General features: G+C 38.3%; 1 protein-coding gene across 9 annotated transcripts in view; it reads right to left on the reverse strand.

Annotated features, from left to right (window-relative positions):
- ARAP2 (ArfGAP with RhoGAP domain, ankyrin repeat and PH domain 2) overlaps nucleotides 1-13,848 on the reverse strand; it is a 209,540-nt gene that overhangs the window by 12,234 nt on the left and 183,458 nt on the right. For all 9 annotated transcript variants that reach the window (XM_070069627.1, XM_070069629.1, XM_070069624.1 and 6 more), the window contains 3 exons: nucleotides 5,961-6,043; nucleotides 4,859-4,894; nucleotides 1,513-1,576 (listed from right to left, as the gene is read on the reverse strand). In XM_070069627.1, the coding sequence (XP_069925728.1) occupies nucleotides 1,513-1,576; nucleotides 4,859-4,894; nucleotides 5,961-6,043 (183 nt within the window). The remainder of the gene's footprint in view (nucleotides 1-1,512; nucleotides 1,577-4,858; nucleotides 4,895-5,960; nucleotides 6,044-13,848) is intronic.

Consider the following 13,848-nt stretch of genomic DNA (forward strand, 5'->3'; position numbering starts at 1 on the left):
GCTATTCAAGCGGAATTCCAGAGGACTTCAGAGGCAGAGGAGAGGACAGAGAATTTTTTACAAAATCCTTGGCATATTGCAAAGAACTCTCACTACAGGGAACTTCCTGTTGTGCGTGTATGGGTGTATGTGAGTGTGTCTACATGTGTGTATTCACGTATTTACAAACATCTGCTACTTTGCTGTCTCCCTCTAGAGATGAGCCATAAATCCTCAAATCAACAAGGGTCTCAGTGATTATCTTAAAAGAAAAGGCAAATAATTCCATAAATTGAAAGAACAGTGGAAACAGAACTTGGCTAAGTCTTTGGGACTAGGCCAGGGAAAGATATACGAGGCATGAAGAAATAACCTGGTCATAAAAGCTGTTCATTCCTTGAGTTTCAACTACTGAGTCTACTGACCTCAATCACAAAAACGAGAATATCAATGTTGTTGTGGCACAGACACTGTAATAGCTTTTGGCTCTACAGTTTCAGTTCAGTGAGATACTTGCAATTTATTTTGTTTTAAGAAGACTTTGAATATATGAATATTTTAGAGCTACAAAAAGAAGAAAAGTCTTTAAAAAGTTAGCACTCAGTCTTTTTCTCCAATTGTATTCCCAGGTAGTAATAATGGAGACAGGCTGAGGAGAGTCGTGTTTATTAACCACTGGAAAGGTTAATAAATTAAATGAACAGAGAAGATTGTTTTCAAAACAAATAAGGACTAAATTTTGGGGTGAGTTAACTTCTTGTTTGTAAGAGAAACAGGAAAGGACCTCGTTGGTAATAAAGAGTGGCAACTTAATCGTTACCAATGAATTTCAATGTCTGCGAAAGAAGTGCTGTTGGGAATTCAGTCAGACAAAGTGGTGAAATAAACCAATCCAATTAATGGGACTATTTAACCCTTCCCTGAATGACTGACTTCTCCTCTAGCAAGGAGACTGGGGAATTTAGTGCAAGCACTGTCTTTACTACAACAGCCCTGGGTTTACAATGCTAATGGAAGTATGATCCTGAACCAACAAGGAGACCTGTGTCTTGCAGGGCTGAGCAAAGCCAGACTGTGCTGGTTGCAAGGACACCAAATTAACTCTTAGGACACACAATAGATACTAAAGAAATGGAGGCTCCAGCCCTTGCTTCTGGAAAGGTAAAGGTGAGGTGAGGGGAAGCACAAGTGCAATGGGGCATTTTCCTGATGAAGATCTTCGAGGAACTCATGGTGGCAGCTGAGTAAGCCCCCTTCCTCTGCATCACCTTAAAGAACACGCCTCTATAAGCTAGTAACCCCCTGCACTGCAGTGTCAAAAAGAAGCCATGACAGAGAGAATAAACTTGTGCACAGAGTAATGGAGGAAATAAACTTTTAACATATATGAAATAAATATGAATGGTAGAATAAATGTTTATGCCAATTATATATACCCAAACACTTACAAAAAATTCTTTGAAAATCATTGCCTAACATTTCCTGTAAACCAAGTTATTATATTCCACTGAAGAGCTGAGGCAGACATCATACCTGAGCAATAAAGATACTGGCCATCCACTCAATCTGAGTTTGTGAACTGTCACAACACAGGTGCCTGCAAAACAAGGTTTATAAGACATGTAATCAAAAGGACAGTCGAATTTGCTCCAGTGTATGCTTCATTTAGTGATCAGAAATCTTTTTGGGTTTAATGGATGAATGCTATCAAAAATGGATTATTTCCATGTAACTTGTTTTAGTAATCTGATAAGTATATAATATACGTAAGTAATAGCTTAAATATGCTTATTTGAAAAAAAACTACAGTGTAAGACTTTGGCAGCTCCTACAAACTGATCAGCAATACTTTTGAAAAGATGGAAACACAGAAAAGTTGATATCACTTTGCTTTTTCTGGTACATGATGAGAAATTATCTTTTTGCCCTAGAAATTCTAAAGCTAAGAAAAAAATCATATGTGCACACTCTTTTTAATTTTTTTAAATTAACTAATTTATATATATATATACATATACTAATTTTATTTTTTGACAGGCAGAGCTAGACAGTGAGAGAAAGAGAGACAGAGAGAAAGGTCTTCCTTTTTCTGTTGGTTCACACCCCAAGTGGCCACTACGGCTGGTGCGGTGCGGCCGGCGCGCTACGCTGATCGGAAGCCAGGAGCCAGGTGCTTCCTCCTGGTCTCCCATGTGGGTGCAGGGCCCAAGCACTTGGGCCATCCTCCACTGCACTCCTGGGCCACAGCAGAGAGCTGGACTGGAAGAGGAGCAACCGGGACAGAATCCGGCACCTCAACTGGGACTAGAACCCGGGGTGTAGGCACCACAGGCAGAGGATTAGCCTAGTGAGCCATGGCGCTGGCTAAATTAACAAATTAATATATTTTTAAGGAATACAATTTTTATATGTGCAACTTTAGGAATATAGTTATTCTTCCCACCAATACCCACTCTCCCATCCTTCCTCCTCCTCCCTCTCCCCTCGCCAGTCCCATTCTCCATTAAGATTCATTTTCATTTAACTTTGTACACAGAAGATCAACTCTATACTAAGTAAGGATTTCAACAATTTGCATACAAATGCACACATACACACACACACACACAAAACTGTTTGAGAACAACTATCAAGGTTAACTCTCATAATATAACTCACTGAGGACAGAGGTCCTGCATGGGGAGTTAGTGCACAGTGATTCCTGTTGTTAATTTAACAATTAACACTCTTTAAGTATGACATCAGTGACCACGCAAGGCTCTTGTCATGAGCTATCTAGGCTATGGAAGCCTTTTGAATCCACAAACTCCATCAGAATTTGGACAAGGCCATAAGCAAAGTGGAAGTTCTCTCCTCCCTTTAGAGAAAAGTATCTCCTTCTTTGATGGCTGCTTCTTTCCATTAGGATCTCACTCACAGAGAACCTTCATACAGAATATTTTTTGCCACAATGCCTTGGCTTTCTATGCCTGAAATGCTCTCAAGGGCTTCTCAGCGAGATCAGGAAGCCTTAAGGGCTGATTCTGTGGTCAGAGTGTTACTTCAAGCAACTGTCATTCTATGAGTCTTCTGTGTGTACTGCTTCCCATGTTGGAATGTTTTCTCCTTTTTAATTGTCTATTATAAGTACCCAACACTTGATCCTATTTATATGTTCACTTTAACACTTAATCCTATCTCTCTCTATATATATATTCACTTTAATTCTTAATATGATCACTTTAGCACTTAAGATGAGATTTTTATCACCCAGCTTAATAAGATTTGGGGTCCCATGACAGGTTTTTAAAGTGAACACTCTCTTAAGAGAAGATTTTTTAAAAGGCTGAGACATAGTCCCCATTGTTAGGACTATAAACACTTAACACGAAAAACCACTACATATCTAGTAACATGGATTCAGTAATCTTTATATCCAGGCTTATTAAGTGGATTCATCAAGACTCAGGAACCCTCAAGGCTAACATAGTCTATTAGGGTAACTGTGTATATAATCAATCAAATTATAATACAGTGTGTGAAAGCAAAAATAAAATTGAGCACAAACAGAAACAGCAGACTTAGAAATAACTTTGAAGTTGCTTTGCAGAAGAGAAAAATTTTGTAACCTATGTTAGAATCACATAAGGGACAGTCTAATATAGTAATAGTTTTCATATTTCACATTCCTGTATTATTAAAAATGATTTACTTAAAACTTTTAGAAAAAAAATTTCCCCAAAATGCTTGCTTTGTTCATTAGAGTCTCATGAAGAAACTGTCCCTGTATATTTTCTTGTGCAAGTACAATTCCCTACACATGACATTTTCATTATATACCAAAAAATACTGTTGGTAAAAAGAAGTAATAGTGATGAAAGGTGAGAGCTATCTGCTAAGGCTTTTGAGGCATGCAGGTGTGGATTGAAAGAAGAATGAGAGATGAGTCTACTGGATCGTCCAAGAGAGAAAGGACATCCCGAGAGGAGTGGAGGGAGTGGAGGGATCAGCATAGCATATGGAAGGGGGGAATCTGTAAAGGAAGCACCTGCTAAACAAGCAGATGCAGAGCAGCAAGGAATGGGTGAGGAGCTCAGGATGATGGAAAGCAGGAAAGCTTGCTGGAGCTGAAGCTGATGCAGTCACACCTGACCTGCCTTGCCAATAGTCCTGCACTTTATACTGCAGTTGACTGGATGCACAGAATAGTTTTAAAGTACGAGAAAAACATGACACATGGTTGAAAAGTCTCTTTTGCTAACTGAGTGGAGAATGTACCCAAAACAAAAGCCAAATCAGAGGCATAAAGAACACTTAGAACTCTCACAATGATCTAGGAAGATGAATGAAGACCCAGCTCTGAGGACAGAGTGGAGCGGGTGGATGAGGGGACAATGAAGAAACTGAGATGGCATGGGCTAGTGATTTATTAGGCAAAGGCAGGTGAGGCAGCAAAAGATATTTAAAAGAATCCCTGGGGATACCCATAGGCTACTTGTAATATTAATGGGTAGAGGCACATATATAGAAAGAACGGGTTTGAAACTGGGATAAGTTCCCTTATAGTCTTACCTTAGTTTTTATCTGTGTTTAAAAACTGAGTTTTGCCTACTTAACAAATAAAGCTGGATTCCACAATCCTTTAATACCTATGGAACAAATCAGATGTGCTTCTCTTAAGAGGTATTGCCAAATAAGATGGACATAGGGACTGGGACAGATCTGACAACTGAAACATTGAATTTTCTTCTTCTTCCACTAAAAATATTTAGAAAACACTTTAACTCCACTTAGGTCAAACACTTCCTCTCTATAGCTCTGTCTGACACAAACTGAAGGGATTCTTTTACTTAAAGGGTGACCAATATTGAAATCCAAAAGTTGCCAATTGTTGACTTACCAGTGATGTTTGTCAGAATATGCAGTCAATCCCCAACTATATCACATAGGAAAAAACACACAAATATATTAAAATTGATAAATTTTGTATGATTAAAAATAGAATCCTATGTTAAGGAAGTGGGATTTAACAGTGGGGATGCATCAGAGAACAGATTTCCACAAGTGATGACTCAGGGGATATTATTTAGCAGGAAGTAAATGCTAAATGTTAAGGGATTTGGCTAAGGATTTTATACAGGTTGAAGGAAGGGGGTAGAAAGGAGTCTTGGGATGTTAATGGGGCAGAGAGAGAAATCTAAGATACCAATTCAAATGTCTATGAGAATGGCCAAGATAAAATACCCATATATATTGACCTACTGATGCTGGAGGAAATTTAAAACTTGCCAATTGCAACACAAATATATATGCTGGGCTTAAAAATTAAGTATAAACAGAAACGAGAGAATATTTTTGGTAAACACAATGTTGGAAGTAACCACATACAGTTCATTAACATGATGCTTCATGTTTAAAGAAAAGTATTACTACAAAATTTACTTCATCAGACAATTTGTGATAAATTATGGTATAAATTGAATGCTGGAACAGTGTCCACATCCTGTGTACCATTTATTTGTTACAAGTTCAGTATCAAATGCAGTACAACAAATATGGTAAATGATGGTCAGGAACAAAATATTGTAAAAAAAAAAAAAACAAAAAAACAAAAAACCAAGCACCAGGAGGCCATAGGTCAGGATTTACTTTCCTGCAAGTACAATTGCCTGGAACATTCCATAAGCACCCATGTTGTGATGTGACTGATAAGGATCCATGTCCTTCACAGGAGACAGCTATCTGAGGATTTGCAGCCCACAGAGGAGATTGTAACCAAGCAGGACAGTGATGATGGTCTCAGGGGGATATCACCTCCCCTCATCTATTCAAGCATCCCTTGATCTGCCTTAGGGCTGCTACCACAGTCAAAGCAACTTAAAGGAATTTGCCTAAAACTTACTTGTCAGTAATACCTCTCATGCCTCTGAGCCCTAAATTCTTTAACAGATTTACTTTCCCTTGTGTTTTCCTTTTAACAACTCTTCCATTTCAAACTTTACCTTGTTGGGGGCTTCATTTTCTTTTTCACTCCAAGATAAAACTTCATGGAGCTGAGAGAAAACATTTTTTCATGTTTACTACTCTGTAAGGCAAACAAAATAATATTAATTAAACAGATTTCATACATTTTCTTTAATTTCTCTTGAGTGTTAATAACTGTGTTTAGCACTTTTTAAGTTTCTCTAAGGTTTCGTGAGTACCAAGTTTTAGTAAACAAAGACTATTTTAATCACAACGTAAACAAACACATTTAGCTTTAGATACATATATATGTATGTTTATAAATATGTATGTATGAATATATACAAACTTACATATGAATAGTTCCCTAATCCTTAATTCAGTAACATTTGGGAACAGATGTGCATGAGAACTAATGTGTTTTTCATATTTTAAAAATATAACAAGATGCATATGCTGTATGTTATGTAACTCCATCACACCACCCCTGTTGTCTGGGCAGCACCTTGTACTCGAATATGTTCATATTTCTGTGCTGAAATCTATGACATTTCATACATTGTAAACCAAATAAATAAAAGATAGAAATGTCTTCAGGTTGGATTGTGGGATAATTTATCACTAAATGAGATAATTTTCAGTACAATTTGGACTTCAAAATTATGGGAAACAGACTGAATTTGTATGAGCAGATATTGAACTATCCCAATATCTATACTAATGAAAACTATCATTAATAACTCACTGAAGCATACTAAGCAACAGGACTGACAACTGACCTTTAATTAATTATGTATTTTTCACACCCTCCCAATATATTTCTTTTTAATATTCAAAAATTTTTCGTTCAAGTATGCTTGAATGTATTTTATCACAAGAGAGTTGACTGGTAGTGGCAAAATTGGATTCATTATACTCTAAAACTTAAAAAGAAAACGACATACACTGTTTCTCAACAGTTAAGACAAGGGCAGTCAAGTCATCCTTCTCAAAGTGTCAATTTTACATCTACAGATTTCATTTTAGGTGCTCTATTAGTTCTCACAGATCAGGGGGAACATATGGTATTTGACTCTTGGGGACTGGCTTATTTCACTAAGTATGATGTTTTCCAGATCCTTCCATTTTGTTACAAATGACTGGATTTCATTTTTTTTTACCGCTCTATAGTATTACATAGTGTAATATCTCATAATTTCTTTATCCAGTCTTTGGCAGATGGGCATTTAGGTTGATTCCATGTCTTAGCTATTGTGAACTGAGCTGCAATAAACTTGGAGGTGCAGATAGCTCTTATGTTTATTGATTTTATTTCCCTTGGGTAAATTCCCAGGAGTGGGATGGCTGGGTCATATGGTAGGTCTACATTCATATTTTTGAGGTATCTCAATGCTGCCTTCCGTAGTGGTTTTACCAGTTTATATTTCCACCAATAGTGGGTTAGAATACCATTTTCTCCAGAACCTCACTAGCATTTGTTGTTTGTTGATTTCTAATGAAATCCATTCTAACTGGGGGAGGTTAAAATTTGTGTTTTTAATTTGCATTTTCCTGAAAGCTGCTGATCCTGAACATTTTTTCATGTGTCTACTGGCTATTTGGATTTCCTCTTCTGAAAAATGTGTTTAAGTCCTTGGACCATCTCTTAACTTGGTTGTTTCTTTTGTTGCTGTGCAGTTTCTTGATCTCTTTGTAGATTCTGGTTATTAATCCTTTATCAGTTGCATAGTTTGCAAATAATTTCTCCCATTATGTCAGTTGCCCCTTCACTTTCCTTACTGTATCTTTTGTCATACAGAAACTTCTCAGTTTGAAGTAATGCCATTGTTAAATTTGGCTTTGATTGCCTGTGCCTCTGGGGGCATTTCCAAGAACTTTTTGCCTGTGGCAATGTCTTGTAGAGTTTCCCCAATGCTAATAATTTAAGGGTATTGAGTTGTAAATGTAGATCTTTAATCCTTTTTTTTTTTTTTTTTTTTTTACAGGCAGAGTGGACAGTGAGAGAGAGAGACAGAGAGAAAGGTCTTCCTTTTGCCATTGGTTCACCCTCCAATGGCTGCCGCGGCCAGCGCACCATGCTGATCCGAAGCCAGGAGCCAGGTGTTTCTCCTGGTCTCCCATGGGGTGCACGGCCCAAGCACTTGGGCCATCAGCAGAGAGCTGGCCTGGAAGAGGGGCAACCGGGACAGAATCTTGTGCCCCGACCAGGACTAGAACCCGGTGTGCCAGCGCCGCTAGGCAGAGGATTAGCCTATTGAGCCGTGGCGCCGGCTTTAATCCATTTTGAGTGGATTTTTGTGTCAGATGTAAGGTAGGGGTCTTGCTTCATACTTCTGCATGTGGAAATCCAGTTTTCCCAGCACCATTTGTTAAAGAGATTATCGTTGCTCCAGGGATTGGTTTTTCCTTGGTCAAATATAGTTGGTTGTAAATGTTTGGGTCGATTCCTAGTGTTTCTATTCTGCTCCATTGGTCTATTCATCTATTTTTGTACAATTACCAGGCTGTTTTGATTATAACTGCCCTGTGGTATGTCTTGAAATCTGGTATTGTGATGCCTCTGGCTTTGTACTTGTTGTTTAAGACTGTTTTAGCTTTACTTTGCTAAGTTTGATTACAGTGTGTCATGGTGAAGATCTTTTCTGGTCATGTCTATTAGGAGTTCTGTGTGTTTCCTGTTCTTGGACAACCTTTTCTTTCTCCAAATTAGGGAAGTTTTCTGTTATTATTTCACTAAAAAGGCCTTCTAATCACTACTCTTTCCACACCTTCAGGAAATCCCAGAATCCATATGTTAGGTCATTTTATAGTATCCTGTAGATCTCCAGCAGTGTTTTTTAGTTTTCTAATTTCCTCTTCTTGTCTTTGGTTCAACTGTATAATTTCCTGTGCTTTGTCTTCTAAGTCTGATATTCTTTCTTCTGCTTTACTGATTCTGTTGTTAAAGCTCTCCATTGCATTTTTTATCTGTTCTATTGAATTTTTCATTTCACTTTGATTTCTCTTTAGATCTCAAATTTCATGGGAGAAATTTTATTTCATATCCTGTACAGATTTCCGTAGTTCCTTAATTTGCTTCTGATTACTTCTATGCAATCTTATGATCAATTTTTTAATTCCATTTCTTTGATCTCATCATCTTCACAATCTAGTATTGAAGTGTTGTGTTCTTTTGGGGGCATCTATTGTCTTCCTTATTCTTGTTTCTTGAATTGGTGTGTTTGTTGTTTGGCATTTGTGGAGATGTTTGTTGGTTCTGTTCATTTTTTTTTACAAGGATTATATTAAGTTATCTTAGCTTTATTTAACAATAATAATTTGTTGGGAAGATATTTCACAACTACTTTATTTTTTACCCCAAAAGTGTTTGCAAGTTATTTTTATCTATTTAAACTTTGAGGTCTATTATCTAATCATTTTGCCAAATTCTAAAAATATTTTCCTTTCAGAAACTAAAAATAAGCTATATATCATCATTAGTAGACTAAACATCCATTAACTTCTGTCAGTGAATTTTGTAATTTTCTTAAACTGATTTTTTACTTCTTATTAAGGCCATCTCCTTGGGCTGGTACTGTGGCATAGCAGGTAAAGCCGCTCTCTGTAGTGCTAGTATCCCTATGGGAACTGGTTTGAGTCCTGACTGCTCCACTTCCAATCCAGCTCTCTGCCACGGCCTGGGAAATCAGTAGAATATGGCCCAAATCCAAATGGACCCAGAAGAAGCTCCAGCCCAGCTCAGACTATTGTAGCCATTTAGGGAGTGAACCAGCGAATGGAAGACTTCTCTCTCTCTCTGTCACTCTCCTTCTCTCTGTCTCTCTCTCTGACTCTGTAACTCTGCCTTTCAAATAAATAAATACATCTTAAAAAATAAAGCCATTTGTTATAAGTTTCAGCATTTTTACTTTTATTTCCAACTGAGAATTGATTTTTGCACATTGATTGTTTGGTCTATTTCCTAAGTTTTTAAGGAAGAACATTTTAATAATTTGTCCTTCCCATTACAGAAAAATGAGGTAGCTTAGTATAACAGCAAATACCATACCATAGGATATATTCAAGGGGAGGAAAGTTAGCTATTAGTAATGTAAGCAGCAGAGGTGACTCCTAGGCATTTTGGTCAGAGGTTAAAACAGATCATGTCTTCTCCAAGAGTTCAAACAACTATTCCCCCAGATACAGTTGCAACTGAGGCAGCAGGGTAAAGCAGCAGCAATTTCAGCATTAGGAGGAAGATGAAGCCTTCATATCTTGGAATGAGAAATACTATGCTTGGGGTATAGTCTTTATAGCTACAGGGTATTGATAGACCATGGACTGGATATACTTTGAAGAAATTCGGATAGTAGACTGAGAGTTTCAAGCAATAAAAGAAATTCCCCCAAATCTTCTCCTGGCACATAGCTCATTACGTTATACCATATTCTGTACAAAGGAATACAAATGAGATAATTTGGGAGGAGATCAGCAATTGTGGATAGAAATGCCTTTTCTGTTTCAATCTTCAAACTGCATATGCCTAAACAGGAACTATAAGGACCCTAATGGGAAGTTATGTAAAAGAAAATCTTGTTTGGCAAGACAACTTCACTGTTGGCTCAATACAATCATCTCTTGATATATGCAATTACTTGAGAATTTCTCTAAAAAGCTCAATATACTAAAGTGTTAAGATGCCTGTGATGTACTGCTTCAGCTACTTTTTTTTTTTTTTTGAGAGGTAGAGTTAGACAGTGAGAGAGAGAGAGAGACAGAGAGAAAGATCTTCATTCCATTGGTTCATCCCCCCAAGTGGCCGCTACGGCCAGCACGATGTGGCCGGTGCACTGCGCCGATCTGAAGCCACAAGCCAGGTGCTTCCTCCTGGTCTCCCATGCGGGTGCAGGGGCCAAGCACTTGGGTCATCCTCCAACTGCCCTCCTGGGCCACAGCAGAGAGCTGGACTGGAAGAGGAGCAACCAGGACTAGAACTTGGCGCCCATATGGGTGCTGGTTCTGCAGGCAAGTAAGCAATGGTGCCAGCCTCAGCTACTGTATTTCAAAGTAAAAAATTAAACTAAGATAATTGATGAGTTGCTTAAAAATTACTCCTGTAGCTAGAAAAAGTTTTCTTACTAATACATGCAATTTTAATGTCATCCCCCAAACTCATTTGCTTTTCTCACATCATTAATAGAGTAATGTTAATATTCTTTGAAACCTCTTACCTTTTATGTAAATCAAGTCTGAAAACATTTTAATTAACATTTTCCATGTAGGGAAAACTTACAAAACAAAATATATCTTCCCCTGTGTATTACTCTAATTTGTTGTTAATGAGCATTCATAAATTATCTCTAATTAACACAAAGTCTCTTTAAATACACTCTGCAATTTGTGAGTTCTACTCCTTTCTCATTTCCCAAATACATACAAACACACATATAACCCTGGCAAATGTCCAAACCAGAGTCAAATCTTTACTTAACTAGGTTGGAGGATTTTACTGTTATTTACTATAAAACCACTTTACAAATTAACATTGACAATGACTTTAGCATCAATGATAACAGGGTGAGATCAGCAACATGAAGTAGTATCCAGGAAATTAAAACTGTATGTTAAAAAATAATAGCTATTTTAGTTTAAAGGAAAAAATATGGGCCGGCGCCACGGCTCACTAGGCTAATCCTCCACCTTGCGGCGCCAGCACACCGGGTTCTAGCCCCAGTTGGGGCACTGGATTCTGTCCCGGTAGCCCCTCTTCCAGGCCAGCTCTCTGCTGTGGCCAGGGAGTGCAGTGGAGGATGGCCCAAGTGCTTGGGCCCTGCACCCCATGGGAGACCAGGAGAAGTACCCGGCTCCTGGCTTCGGATCAGCATGGTGCGCCGGCCATAGCGCGCTGGCCACGGCGGCCATTGGAGGGTGACCCAACGGCAAAGGAAGACCTTTCTCTCTGTCTCTCTCTCTCACTGTCCACTCTGCCTGTCAAAAAAAAAAAAAAAAAAAAAAGGAAAAATATGATCTCTCATCTGTTATAAAATATTATTTGCATTAATTTATTCTGACAGATGTGCAAATAAAGCTGTTATACACTTAATATTCAGATTAGAAATCCATACTCTTTGGCCACTGTGATGTTTTAAAACTGTTCAGTGTCCTTAAAGAACACAGTCTCAGACAAACTCTAGAGCTTATCACTGCTTATTAATGAATATGAATTATTTTATATTGAGTTGGATGATTCTTTCAAAATGCTACAAATTTTTTTTTTTTTTTTTTTAACAGGCAGAGTGGACAGTGTGAGAGAGAGAGAGAGAGAGAGAGAGACAGAGAGAAAGGTCTTCCTTTACCGTTGGTTCACCCTCCAGTGGCCACTGCGGCCAGCGCGCTGCGGGCAGCGCACCACGCTGATCCAAAGGCAGGAGCCAGGTGCTTCTCCTGGTCTCCCATGGGGTGCAGGGCCCAAGCACTTGGGCCATCCTCCACTGCACTCCCGGGCCACAGCAGAGAGCTGGACTGGAAGAGGGGCAACTGGGACAGAATCTGGCGCCCCAACTGGGACTAGAACCCAGTGTGCCGGCGCCACAGGCGGAGGATTAGCCTATTGAGCTGCGGTGCCGGCCTAAATTCTTAAAATATATTCTGTCAAGAGATGTGAGATCCCTCATGTCATAAAAACAATACATCTGTAAGAGCCACTTCTCTGTTAGCAAGCTTCCTTCTGACAAATATTAAAGTTTACTTTAGCAAAAAGGAAAAAACATAATTTAAAAAATCATAAATTTTAGATATATCCACATTTGAAAATGATTGAGACAATTTCAATGAAACAAATTTATCTTCCCTAAATAAAATACTGTTATCAAAACAAACAATATAATGTGAGCTTATTAAGCTTCTTTAGTATGTTCTTGGGTAAGGCCTTTCACATCTGACACTTGGGAATTCTGATTCCATCACTTACTCATTATGTGAGTTTTTACAAGTTACGTAATATTTGTGTTGTTCTATTTCTTCATGTGTAAAGTAGGAAGAGTAATAGTACAAATTTCTTGGAGTTGGAATGATAAAATGGCATAATCCAAGCAAAATAAAGAGAATTCTATTTCACACACTGTAACCCCTGGAATGTTAGCTACAGCTGTCACTACTACTTGTTCCTAGCAATCTTCTGCTGCGACACAATGGAAGTTGTTAGTTTCTTGATGGTACTAAAAAGTTCAGGTTGATTTTTAAATACTGCAAGAGAGATGGAAAGGCATTGATTCAGGAAATCAGGTTGCAGAATGCGTATGGCCCATTGCAGAATACCAAACAAAGTTAAATTCGATGCAGTTCCGAAGAGTCAGCTGAGAAATCAAGCCTTTACTTTCCCAAATGCAAATCTAAAGTTCATGAACCTTAACACTTGATGTGGTTCATTCACAGAACCACAAATAATCACATGACTTATTTGTATAAACTCGGCTATTCCTCTCCTGATAAAACTGAAGAATTGGAACAAATAATAACACACACTTGACATCCAGGCTCATTCCCTTCTGTGTCTGTCCAGTGGATAATGAAGTGGGAGCTCAAGTACAGCATAGAATTCATCTCTCTAAATTCAGGATAGGAGCAGAAGGGTATCCTTCTGCCTGGCCATCCCATTGTCCTCCAAGGAATAAAACAGTGGAATGCACATACAAAATGGAAATACAACCCAAATTCATTTGCATCACATGGAGGCTTCCCTGCTGATGGAATTTACATGGAGAGTGGTTAAACTGTTGGAGAGGTCAACAGATCACACAAAAACTTGGAGCTGCAGCTTTGGAAATCTGTCCAGCTATTCTTTCCTCATAACATCTACAAAGATGTTCTAATCTGGTATTTCTGTGTACATCTCCATGCCAGAACAACATAAAATGATACTTAAGGTCTGTAAGCAATTTTTACTCA

This window comes from Oryctolagus cuniculus, chromosome 2, assembly GCF_964237555.1.
Source record: "Oryctolagus cuniculus chromosome 2, mOryCun1.1, whole genome shotgun sequence".
NCBI lineage: Eukaryota > Metazoa > Chordata > Mammalia > Lagomorpha > Leporidae > Oryctolagus > Oryctolagus cuniculus.